The sequence below is a fragment of the Condylura cristata genome, unplaced genomic scaffold (assembly GCF_000260355.1).
Source record: "Condylura cristata isolate star-nosed mole 26May11 unplaced genomic scaffold, ConCri1.0 scaffold00002, whole genome shotgun sequence".
Lineage (NCBI taxonomy): Eukaryota > Metazoa > Chordata > Mammalia > Eulipotyphla > Talpidae > Condylura > Condylura cristata.
The window spans coordinates 16,298,452-16,311,756 of record NW_004567103.1 but is presented as its reverse complement, the minus strand read 5'-3'; the positions used below and the strand labels follow the sequence as shown (position 1 = coordinate 16,311,756).

The 13,305-nt window shown below is 35.8% G+C and overlaps 1 protein-coding gene across 1 annotated transcript in view; it reads left to right on the top strand.

Annotated features, from left to right (window-relative positions):
- The window catches only part of SPAG16 (sperm associated antigen 16), a 678,503-nt gene that overhangs the window by 279,068 nt on the left and 386,130 nt on the right, over positions 1-13,305 (top strand). Inside the window, exon 11 of the mRNA XM_004674324.2 lies at positions 12,915-13,058. Within this exon, the coding sequence (XP_004674381.1) occupies positions 12,915-13,058 (144 nt within the window). The remainder of the gene's footprint in view (positions 1-12,914; positions 13,059-13,305) is intronic.

Below are 13,305 nucleotides of genomic sequence, written 5' to 3'. Positions count from 1 at the left end.
GAACATTAGAGCATTGAAAAATTTGTTCGTGTAGTATGTTCATCTCTTTTGCAAATAAATAGCTGTTGATGTGGAGGTAAAAAATTTCCCTGATGATAACTTATTTTTTTGTATTTCCAGAGAAAGCTGAAAGGCAAAACTAATTTACCTAAAATAAATTCTTACATGATTTTAAGATTAAAAGAGATGTTTATATAGATAACATTCATCACCACTTGTGACTTTTATCCTTGTTAGTGCCAGTGATTCTTACGATTAGATACAGCAAATATAGGGAAAAGATGCATTATTGTCAAAGAGGGAATACAAAGCCAACAATTCTGTGTTACATCCAGACAACAATTTACAGATCAATACTTTTGGATCTTTTTCAGCCTTTGTCTATAACCTATCATAGAGGGAAATCCATAAAGACAGTTTTTTTTTGTATGAGCTGGTATTAAGCAAGAATCCATTTACCACTGCTATGTGGTATACATTTCCAGTCGGCACTAAAAGGCCAAAACCACCAGAAGATCACTCTGAACCCTCCACCCCCGTGTCAAAAAATTATTATATATAGTTCAGTGTTGCATAAGTTTGAAGATTTAATATGTTAAATACATTGAAGAGCTGTTTGAAATCCAGGTGTAGCCAAATTATGGAAACAAACTAATTGTTCCCAAACAGATGAGTTTGTCAAGAAGATATTATATATATAAATACAGAATGAAATACTATTTGACTAGTAAAAAATAAACTCCCTTGGAACAACATGGATGGCACTGGAGGGGGAATCGTTCTAAGTATCATAAGTCAGAAAGAGAAAGACAGATGCCGGATGGTGTTCCTTATATAAGGATTTCTGAAACATAAAGCACAGGACAGATAATGCCAAACCAATAACACATCTGAGAAATCTCACTCTCTACCAGAAGCAGAAGGGGACAAGCAAGAACAAAATTGGAGAGGTAGCCCAGTGGACTACTGTTGAGGACCATGGGTGCCTGGATGGTGGGTGTGGTGCAGTGAAACCTGAAGGGGGATATACAATACCTTTAAAACACAAAGTTAAAACAATAAAAGATGATTTTTAAAAATCCAGTTATTATATAGCTTAAAATTTGAAAAATAAGCTTGCTGGCCCTCCCTGGCCAGCAGGGAGTGAAGTGACTACCTGCAGCCACTTCAGTGCGAGTTCCATCCCTGGCACCATAGCTGACCTACACGGTACAGCAGACCTCTCTTGTCTCTCCGCTGCTCCCCTCAGCAGTGTACTTCATATCTGCCTGTCCTGCTTTCCGCTCTGTCTCTGGTGAATCCTCTTACTGTCCCTGAATCTGGCCTGTACCACAGTTCTATATGCATAACTAAATAAATATTAAAAAAAATTGAAAAATAAGCTTGCTAAGAAATTTGAGATTGATTCATAAGTATGAACATAATACTATATTTAATTCAGTGCCTAATATATGAGAGATGCTTTCCTACAGACTCCTGTGTAATATAATTTAAATATTATTTAATCCCCCAACAGTTAAAGAATTGAGGAAATAAATGGGATGGGTAATCCAGGTGACTTGTTCAAAGTTTGGAGAATGTTATTTTAGAAGTCCTAAGGAAAGGACTTCTTATATACCTCAAGAGGGGGAAAGGCAATTTCTTATATACCTCAAGAAAGTTTATATTCCTACAAGTAATTTCTAGTAAAAAGCTGATTTTTGCAATTTAATATTTCGTTTTGTTTAAGAAAGTATTTCATGTGGCCAGTTACAGAGAAGCACACAATCCATGGCTGTGAACCCCTGTAGTTGGCCAACATTACTCAGAACCATCTACATGTCTGCAAAATCAGTAGCAAGCTAAAAGCACAAGGCACATTAGGAACTACCTTAAACTAAAGAATCAAATCCAACGTGATCCAACATTATAAAAACCCTCTTATGTTAACTTTAACTTTCCAAAATATGGTGCTTATCTTTTCTCAGAATTTGGAATTTAGAGTGCCAATAAATAGCCTCTTGCCTTGATCAAGTCAAGGACTCATTGAGAGCAAACACATGGCTCTAAAAGATGGGAATAAAATATTAGCTTTTACTGATAAAGGCTGGATTCGAGAAATATTTTGATATATCAGCATTGACTTTCTACTTCACTTTTATAAATAGGTAACCTACAGGGGCATAGAACATGCTGAATGATAGTTGGTTTGTAACAGGAGACATAGAACAACTGTATTGTGTAATCACTGCAGAAAGATTGTTCCAGTAGAGATAGACTAGGAGGAAAATATAAAACTTTTTATTCCAAACCCATACAGATAAGTTATTCCTCCCTCTTTAGAAGCATACTAAGGGTGAAGAGAGGCTAAGAGTATAATGCTTAAAGGAAATTTCTTATTAAAAACACAAATCTTGGTGAGATGTTTACTTCTAAAAATCTTTTAAATTATAAAATATGAAATTATCATAATATTTATTTTGAGCATTTGTAAAATTTATAGATTCTTCATAGTTCATAATAGTTTGGATAGGGAAGTGTGGATCTGTTGAGTAAGAAGATAGACATATAATCAAGTAGAGTTAAAATAAGCATAGTTATTAAACCAGATGAAATTTTACAGGTCACTGAATCCTTACATTTAGAAGAGATAAAGCAGAGTATGCAAGCATACAGAAACACTCTTGTGCATTCTTATACCTGCAGGTGTGAGGTAACGAATGTACATTAAGAAAGTTAAGTAAGCCAGGAGATTAAAGAGTCAATAAAGACTGCAGCAAGCAATACACTTACAGGGAGATTTCCTCTCCTTGTTAAGGACAGTCAAATTTAAAATGTAAAATACATACGCAACACACACACACAAACTATCCACTTTGAGTAAGAAAAGATAACAGAGGAATAAGCACACATGTGTGCACACACACACATAAATACAATGTGAAATCACTGTAGGAAATGCCCTATGGTTCTGGTAAGCCTTGCATGATTTTGAGAGGGGCAGGTACTGCAGACTTTGAATACTGCAGTAAGGAAAGTCATTTGACTTTATTTGTAAAAAGGGAAGTGAGTATACTGTGTACTTGAGAGAATGGGGCTGGTACATACTTTTTATATCTCCCACTGAATTTGGTAGCATTCCGGGAACATAATAAATCATGGAATTGAATATCTGTGGAGTTGTTCCTGTTCTAAGTGATTGCAATATTGAGCAGGTAAAAATAGAAGCTCCAACTTTTACCTGAGATTGTGGCAGGATGCAGCTGGAATTGTTCCCTCTGTTCTCTTTTCTAACTCAAAGTGGATAGTTGGGAATAGAACAGTGAGTCAATAAACCCTCTTCTTGCTTCTTTCAAGTGGGGTAGGAAAGGGAAGACGTCAGCAGCATTTAGTATGCAGAGATAAATGCATGGGGATAAAATCAAATGAAGCAGCATCTTACTACAGGGCAAATCACCAGTCCCTTTCCATGATTGCTGCTTGTTTTTGTTAGTCTTCCATTGCTGGGACTCATTTTTGTCAGCCTGTTCCCTCGTTAGGACTTATGTCCCAAATTATATGTTTGTCACTTCTTACCTTAGTTCAGCTCACCACCCACTTCCACATTTTAAACTTTTCTTTAAAAATAAAAAGATTTATTTATTTATACATACAGAACTGGGGTAAGACCAGAGGTGCAGGGGCGGTGAGAGGCTTCATCGGAGACAAAGTGAGGAACAGATTAGGCAGATGGAGGAAGTACACTGTTGAGGGGAACAGGGGGCAAGACAGGAAAGGTCTGCTGAGCCATGTGGGTAAGCTCCCTGGCCAGGAAGTGCTGCACTGACTTGTTGTGCCACTAGGGAGAGCCCATTTTAAACTTTTTATTGTATTCATCAATTCCAGCTATGTATGTCTGGCTGCAAACCCTGTATTCAACTTATTTTATTTTTCAAACAGTTTTATGGTGATTTTTTTCAACATCTCAGTTCCTATGCCTTCATCCTTACTTCCATCCACTGGGCAGGAATGGGGCAATCATTCACTGCAGTGTCTCAGAACCCCTGCTCACATTTCCTGCTCACTGTCATGAGCGCTCATCCAGATCAGCTCCCTTTTCTTCTTTTATCACTTCTCCCACTTGCCTCTGATATGCAAGAGGCATGAAGATGGAATCTCAGTCTTAGCTCATATTTTAATATGAAAATTAAGATTCTGAATTGTTTATAGAATAGGATTTTAATACATGTCTCTTACATACCAAAATTTTTTAAGAAAGTACTGTTGTCTACTGAGTCCTCCTCAAAAATAAAAGGGCCATAAGTAATTAATTTTAGTTTTCTACTATATTTCTAACAAGGTAAAAAAGAAGCAAGTTGTCAATACTTATAGGTTATAAGAATCATCACATTAGCTTGTTGATTTTTAATAAGTTAAGTCAAATTCAGAATAGAATTCTACACTATACTTCAACATGTAAATTTTCCTTAATTGTATATCTTACATAGTATTACTTCCAATTATTCCTAGGTTAGAAATAAATCATATTTCTAAATTTCCTTCTGGAAAAGAGATTTTCCGGGATAAAGATATTCCCTTGGGTACTTATGATTTTAGCTTAGAAAAGCATATGCTCTGTGTCACTAATATACTAAGGAGACATGAAATGGAAAATTTTATGTTCATAACTGCACAGAATTCTTGTAAATTGCTGAAACATGAAATAGCCAAATAAATTTTATTGTTGAAATTCTTAAAAACATAAATGTGTAATGTACCTTTGTATGATAAACTGTAAGAATGACAGCAATTTCATAACATGAGCCACTGTATGTATAAAACTACAGAGCATAAAATGCTCAGCTGCAGGAGACAGTTTGGTGAATCTGGATGTGGTTAACCTTGATTTTCCTCATCATGTTTAACTAAATAGTGGGGCCTGCCTATTCCTGTCATTTTATTGTCTATTTCACTTAGTTGTCTAAATTTCACTTAGTTGTCTATTTTGAAATGGTTTTTCTTGAAGATAGTAGTAAGTTCTGGAGAAAGTGGAAAATATATTATTCAGTTTGATTATCCTATATTATTCAGTTTGATTATCCTAAATGGTTTGTTTAATTTCATTCCTACAAGAATCAAGGAAACAAGATAAATGATATCACATCATCTTACTTGGAGAAGCAAAAGCAAAATGAAGTTAAATGATTTTGTCCAAGATCATGGCCCCCAGTTCTTAAGAAGTTTCTCTTGAAAGATAAATGGATATGACTTGGGATGCACTTACCAAAGTAGAGCCCCACTAATCCAGTGAAACAGATATTCTGGAAGCTGTGCAGATGAGGTTAGTGCATTCTGGAAGATCATTAGGTTGCATTATTTGCAGGTAGGTTAGTGTAGAATTTCAGTGGAGGTGGAAGGAAAAATCTTTACATTTGTATGTATAGTTGGGGAAATTTTCTTATAAAATTCAAGTCTACAAATTTTAAAGAATTATTTGTATTAGTATATAGAAGAGGTTACAAAATATTATCATCCTTGTTTATTCATTGCCAATTTAATTATAAGGTTAGCCAAAATGTAACTTAATCCAACCTGAAAACTTTTCTAGGGGACTAAATATCCTTTGAATCAATTTAAAACTAGATATCTTTTGAATCAATTAAAAAAGTATCTAAAAATTAGATAGTGCTACCTAATTTAAGCATAAAACAATTTTTATAAAGTTGTTGGAAACTGCTGCTTTAATGCGGCGATAAAGATCAAAAGTTTGTGTTTTGCTAACAAGGATTTGGGTAGATTTTGTATAGTGATAAAATGATGAAATGTTACACAACATAAGTGGGCTTTTGAATTACAACATCTAGTGAGTATTGAAATGACCTGTTACTGCTTCTCCTCCCACCCTGCCCCAAGAGCCTGAAAATGCAGCAGGTCTTGTTTGTCTCTGAGCTTGCTGATGATTGAGATCAGCATGACCATCAAGGTAGCAAGGCAAAGGGTCACTACTTGGCATCCCACCAGATGCCAAATTCATTGTACATATAAAATTGAAAGAACACTGAAAGATAAAGTGGAGATATTAACTCCTGTAGCTACCCCAGATATCATTGTTAATAACTCTCTAATCTCTGAAATGCCCCAGGTAGTACAAATGAAGAGAGGGTACCACTTACCAGATCCTGACAATATAAATCCAATCTGCTTTGAATAAATCTGTAAGTACATTAAATATATAATTTAAAATGGTAGTATTAAAGTTTGGTCTTTCCCATTTCTTAGCTGACATTTGAAAATGGATCAAATCCAGCATTTCATTTGGACAGATTTCTAATTATTTTAGTTTTGCACACATTTGGTTTATAAGTTTAGCTCCATTTCATTTGGCATTTTAATAAGTACATTTAATTATTTAATATTCTTTATTGGTGAGAACAGCTATGATTTGGTTTTTCCTAGCAAAAATGTTAATATACTGAAATTACACCTGCCATAATAAAGAAGAGCTCTATTTTAAGTGAATCTGAAGCCACTATCCTTGTTACTACTATACATTCCTATCCTATGTCTTGCTTTCCACTTTTTTTTTTTTTTTGGACTGCAGCCAAAGAATTTTCAAACAATAATTGTCTATAGTTCTCTTAGTTAAAGCCATTCAGTGATCTTGAGAAGCATTTTGGCCTTTTCCCCTCATTCTGTGAAATGTTGTGATCTGCTCCTTCTTCAGCCTCAGTCCTCTCTGCCTGATCTCAGCAGTGTCCTGGGTCTTCCTTCTCTCCCGTGATCACAGCACCTAGTTTCAGCCTTAGCATTTCCACACTTGTGCCTTGAGAAGGGCATACTCTCTCCTTCCTTTCTAAAACAAGACAGAATGTCACATCTTCAACGAGGACTCCTCTTACAATCTCCCAGAAAATCCCATTTCCCCCAACGCACTGTTATATCACTCAGTTATATTTTCATTATAGCTGGGGCATTTCATCTAGTTATTTTAGTTTTGCTTTTTCTTTCCAGCCGTTCACATGTGAGCTCTTCAGGAGTGGTGCCTCTGTCTGTTTTGTTTATTCCATTGCCATTTCTTGTGCTTTTGTTGTTGTTGTTAACACAGTGAAAGAAAGTTGCATTTTAAAGTGTTTTATAAATCATGATATGTATCCAGATAAAAGATGTGGTCATTAGCTGGCCATTAGTCAGATAAGTTTTGATATATATTTGGGCTGGTAATGGGTGACTGTGTCTGTGCTTAAGGGCCACAGGTGTGTGGTCACCTAATATTCACAGGGCACACATCTTGATATTGATTCATTTTCAACCCACTGAGTGTTTTCTGTGATAGAAATAATTAAAGCCTGTGAGCTGAAGTGAAGGAAACGTTTACAATGCTGAATAACCTAAAGTGAAGACAGGGGTGTCTAATTAGTCTTTCTTGTGACAATCTTTTTTTGGATTAATTCTTCTCTTTGAAAAGTCTAATGCTGGTGCTTATGTCACCAACTCTACTGATAATTAATAGTGTTCTTCACACACCTACACATACTCCCTCCAAAATATCCTTGTGTGATGCCACTACTGGAAAGAACAATTTCCATGAGGAGAGTTTTTAAAATATATATCATGTAGTCTATAATAAGGAAAGTGTCCTATTGCGAAGGGCAGACAATCTCCACGAGGACATAATTTTTTTTTGTAACAAGTAGTGTGTTGTTTAACAAAACATTTTATGGACACTTCATCAGGACACAACTTAAGAAGGAAGATAATATTCATCCACATTTTCTTTTTTTGAACCCTTAAGATGTTTTCCTGTACTATTTTCACCCAAGTCACAAGCCTATTAATTTAGGAATAAGGTGACAGGGCCTTTGTCTTCGAATCTTGTAATTATAATTAATAGTAAGTTAAAGGCAAGCAGAGAGCTTATATTCAAAGTTTAAAGTACAATGACTTTGTGGCACTTAGGGCAGCTGCCAGGAAGATATTTAACAAAGTTCATTATTCTTATTAATTAGAGCTCCAGGAAGACATCTTTGAGAATGAAAGTTATTCTATGCTGTAAGAGCTTTGTGGTCAGAGCTTGAGAAGGGAAATTGTGCTCTCTCTTTTACAGCATGCCAGGGGCATAGCAGAGGATATTCCTCCCTAGTCCCCAGGATCAGCAACTACTTCATACATACTTGCTATATGTAGACATGAAGACAGGGACGGGAATCCATATGCGCATACTGTCCACTGTTTGTTTCCAAGTATTCTTGAAAACAGTGCAGCTTCTTTATGTTAATATGTAGAAGTATTAAATACAGAGATTGTATTCTTTGCAGAGAATACATGAAATAACACCCTTTGTTTATGAGAACTGTCCAGAATGCTATTCCTCTCTAACCAGTTTTAATTTTAAGCACTGCACTACCCATGACTTTTTTTTTTTTTAAAGATTTATTTATGTATACAGAACTGTGGTACAGGCCAGAGGTGGTGAGAGGATTCACCAGAGACAGAGTGGGGAGCAGAACAGGCTGACTGATGAAGTACACTACTGAGTGGAGCAGCGGTTGGGTCAGGAGAGGTCTGCTTCGCCATGTGGGTCACCTCTGGGGCGGGAATCAAACTCATGCTGAAGTGGATTTAGCTTCTTAGGGCTGTGCTTTAACCTGCTGCGCCACCAGGGAGAGCCCCTACCCATGACTTCTTAACAAGGCTTGTATAGATCATAGACATTTCCTTTATCAAGGGTTGGGTGACAATGAAGAAGAATAACTTGAGTTATGGTAACATAACATTTATGGTTAGATATTCCAATTATATTAGTTAGGTCAGCTTGCCTTAACCCCACAAAACAGCATCCTTATTAATTATATTATTTCCTCCTTTTGACATAGAGGTCAACATTTAAATGTGAAAAGGCTGATCCTAGGCGCTCTATCTTTCTGTACTACACTATTGCTTACTGAATTTTCATTATATGTCTAACACTTTTCTAAGTGCTGTACATGGAATACCTTACTTAATTAAAAAATAAGCCTTGAAGGAAGTCAATACTATTATCATCTCATCTTTCAGACAAGGAACCTGAGAAAATGGCTGGTGAAGTAATTTATCTAGGATGCCTGGCAAGTTGACATGAGTAAGAGTTCAAATTCATCCTTATTCTGGAATCCACTTTCTTAAATTCTAACATGCAGTTCAAATACTTTGGACTAGGGGTAGGCCAATGCAGACCCAAAACCTAGTGCAGTCCACCACCTGGTTTTGTGAGTTGGGATTTATTGGAATATAACTCTGTTCATTTACTTAAGTTTTGTGTATTGCTGTTTAATGTTTCAGTGGCTGAATTGATGAGTTATGACAGAAACCATCAGATCCATAAGTCTTTAATATAATAGTACTCCACTTGTAGAAAACCTTAGCCAGCTACTGCTTTATACCCTAAATATATGTTTTCTCAATTATTATTTTCAAATCTATTTTGGCTTTGCTAATCCCTCATTTTATAACTTTCAGCATATCACTCAACCTCTAGTATAAAGTATATCAGTTTCCCATCTATTGAGTGATGAGAATAGATCTAATTCTTAGGGGTATAATGATTATTAAGTATGTTAATGTGTATTTAATTAATGTAACTTGGGGATCAGAAACTGACTTTTATACAGTTTTAGTTATTGCTCCTTTAGCTTCTTCAGAAGACTAAGAGATGAGCAGAAAATAAAAATTGAGGCCTGAATATATTGGGGAAATTCTCAATGAGTTGAAAGTTTATTGAATCAACACTTATTAAATATCTTTCTACATTCAAACTTTACAGAGTACACTTTGAAAATAGGTGGATGAAAGGTCAGGCCTTTAGACAACTTGCAATACAACGGAAAGCTCATAATATTAGCACAAGAAGACAAATTAAATTTCTTTGGTGTCATTAATATGTGAAATATAAAGTAATGAAATTAATAGTCTGATAAAGATAAGCTGAAAAACATACCTTGGGTAGCTGACTATGGCACTTATGCACCAAATGTAAACTTAAACAGTTTATGTGATATCATAACCTGTTTACTTAGTCATAAAAATGACAAATTAATAATGCCAGGACCAATCACTCAGTCATATATTTGACAAGCATTTATTGAACAGTTACTAAATGCCAACAATTTTTGGGCTTATGTATATAGCAGTTAAATAGCATGTATGTAAAACCTTTCCTTGTGAGCTTTTATTCTACTGTTGTGAGTGTTAAGCATTTAATGCAAGGTCTGGTACGCACTATGTTTGCAAACAATGATAGGCCATTGCCATTTGATGACAATGCTGATGATCATGATGATGATGATGAGAATGAAATGGGGGAAGAGGATTTCAGATACCAGTACCTCATTCTAGGTTAATAATAGCGTTAAAATTCTGTTTCTGGGAAGTTATTTCTGATCCATGACCTTGAGCCTGCATTTTCTATTTTGATCATCTCCCACAGGGAGTAATCTGAGTTGAGATTTGCAGTTCCTGAGGAGGGAGGAGGCGGGGGTCTTTATTGGTGTGACTTAGTCTTTACTAATGCATTTATTCAGTGACTAATTCAATATTTGCAATTTATTAATTGTTATTAAGGTTTTTTTTTAAGATTTATTTATTTGTGCACACAGAACTGGGGTACAGGCCAAAGGCTTAGAGGTGGCGAGAGGCTTCACCAGAGACAGAGTGGGTAGCAGAATAGGCAGATTGATGAAGTACACTGCTGAGGGGAGCAGCGGGTGGGTCAGGAAAAGTCTGCCACGCCATGTGGTCACCTCCGGGGCAGGTGGGAATCGAACTCATGCGGAAGTGGCTTTAGCTCCTCAGTGCTGTGCTTTAACCCGCTGTGCCACCTTTAATTAAACAGGGAGGGCCTGTTTAATTAAAGTTTTACGTCATCCCCTCCTATAGCTATTGGAAATATTTATATTCATTTAAAGGCCACTTTATGGACTAAGTGAAAATATATTCTTTAAATCATAAAATATCAATATTTGAATGAAAGTTGTCCACATGTTTAGAAAAACATTTCATTAATAGGTGAGAGATATCAAAAAAATCTGTTGGGAAAGTAATACTGTACGGCAACTATGTGAGTATGTCATTACTAGGTGTGGCCCATGCCAAGTGGAAGTGGAATTTGAAGGTTGTCATGGAGGAGGCTTCAAGGAGAAAGACATGAGGAGTGTAGAAAAATATCCAGAACTGATTAGCCACCGATGAGATTGTGCTTATTTTTTTTTTTCTTTAACTTCTACAAATAGCTCCCCTCACAAAAGTCATTTTGGAAACTTATCTTTCAAAGTTCGTAAAGACATCAATGATTTTAGCTATCTTGACTTAAAGAGGGTAATTTATCATCTAGTCAAGTGTGCATGAGTCTGCCAGGAAAGCTGTGAGCCAACATACATCATACTCAGTAACTTCCAGGATTTGGTTTGCCTTCTTACGTGTATTTGAATATAGAATTCATTTCAATCTGACATTTTTTACCTCTCATCATATTTTTCTTCTAATTAAGTTCTATAAATGTATCCTTACCCAGTTTGAGCTGTAATAAATTCATTTCCTGAATTGGTCTTCTGAAAGTCAGAAACTAACATTATGATGAATTGCCAAATAAATAATTTCCCTTTTATTGTGTTTATTTTGAGCAGCATGTGCTGGAAAAACAAAATGGAAACAATGATTCACTTAGAAAGAAGGTCCTGCTCTTGGTCATTTGTCTATGAGTTGAACATTCTCAGCTCTGTTGGATCTGAGTCCATTTCCAGAACTGTACTGGTATAATACAAGGAAATGGTTTTCCATTTCAAATGTTTGGGACTTTCTGGTATTAGTGTAAGGCACCCATAACGAGAAAAGTTTTGCTCTATTGTAATCCTGAAGTTACAAGGACTAAATACAGTATCATTGGGAATTGAATTCCTGAAGTCTACATTGCAGGAGAAAGGAGTCATTATTTGTTTTACTTTACCATAGAGTCAAGTAAATCCATTATATCTTTGAGTTGAGAGGGCTATGCTGAAATTGAAAGATTTCTTACTAATGTTTAGGTTGTCTTATAATAAATGTTTAACAGTGGTCACATTTGTTCCTGATACACTGTAAAACATAGATGAAACTCTTATATAAATAAGATTAAAGCATTGCCATAGATAAAATATCAGGCATTAACCTTGCAGACTCTTGATTTTAGAATGGTTTAGCTCTAATATTTAAATAGCCACAGTGATCATAGCCTGGTTCAAATAAAACAGCTTAATGTGTTAATCATTAATTTTACATCTTTCTCATTTCTCTCTATGCCTTTGTGGAGTGGAAATTGCCTTATGCACCCTGAATTCATTACCACAATTTGTGTACTGTGCATTGACTGAAGCCAATTTAAGTGGTGTATTAGCACGGAATTTGAGCTTCTTTTCTTTGTGTATATAGTGGGCCAAAGAGTGAGTGTTTCATTTATAGTATTTATTATAGAACTATGATAATATGGTTATGATTCATGATTGTTTCCTAGATAATACATGATTTAAGATCTGCTGTCTTCTGACAAGAATTTTGATTTCCTGTAGTACATATGGCTACTGGTCCAAGTAATCTAGCACCACATTATCACTGGCATAACTTTCTCTATATGAAGGAAAAGCAGAATCATTGTTTGCAAACCAAAATTAAACATGAACAATAATCTAAATCAACTCACCTTATTTTGCAGCCAAGGAATCTGAGTTCAAGTAAGTTAATTAATTCTGTTGATCATGCTCAGGAAGCCGTAGTGTTGGAACTGTAGAGCTAGCCCCAGGGAACCTGGTTCCTCTGACTCCCACTCCTGTTCCCTATGTACTGTTTTGCTGACTTGCTGAATAGAAATAATTATTGTGTTTCATTTATTCAGAATATGACACCATTCCTGGTAATCTCCTTGTGACTGTCTCTTCTCTCTTCCTGTGCAGCATTGTCATGCATCCCCGCAAAGATATCTTAGTCACCTGTGGAGAGGACCACCTTTGGAAGATGGTGGGTCTCCCCAAAGGCAATGTGCTTCTCACCGGGTTCGGTCACACTGACTGGCTTTCAGGTTGCTGCTTCCACTTCAGGTCAGTACCTATAACTCCCTGCACAAAGCTAATATCTCTAGAAAATACACTTGTTCACTCTGTTTCTTCACTGTGCTGTTTTTAAAGGCACTTTGTAGGCACATGATTAACACACTAAAAGTGCACAAATATTAGATAAAATTTGGTGAGTAAAGAGATAAATATACACCCTTATGACCTTCACTTCAGTTTGCACCATAAATATGCTTGTTATTGCCACATTTCCTTCTACCCACTTCCTTGATGA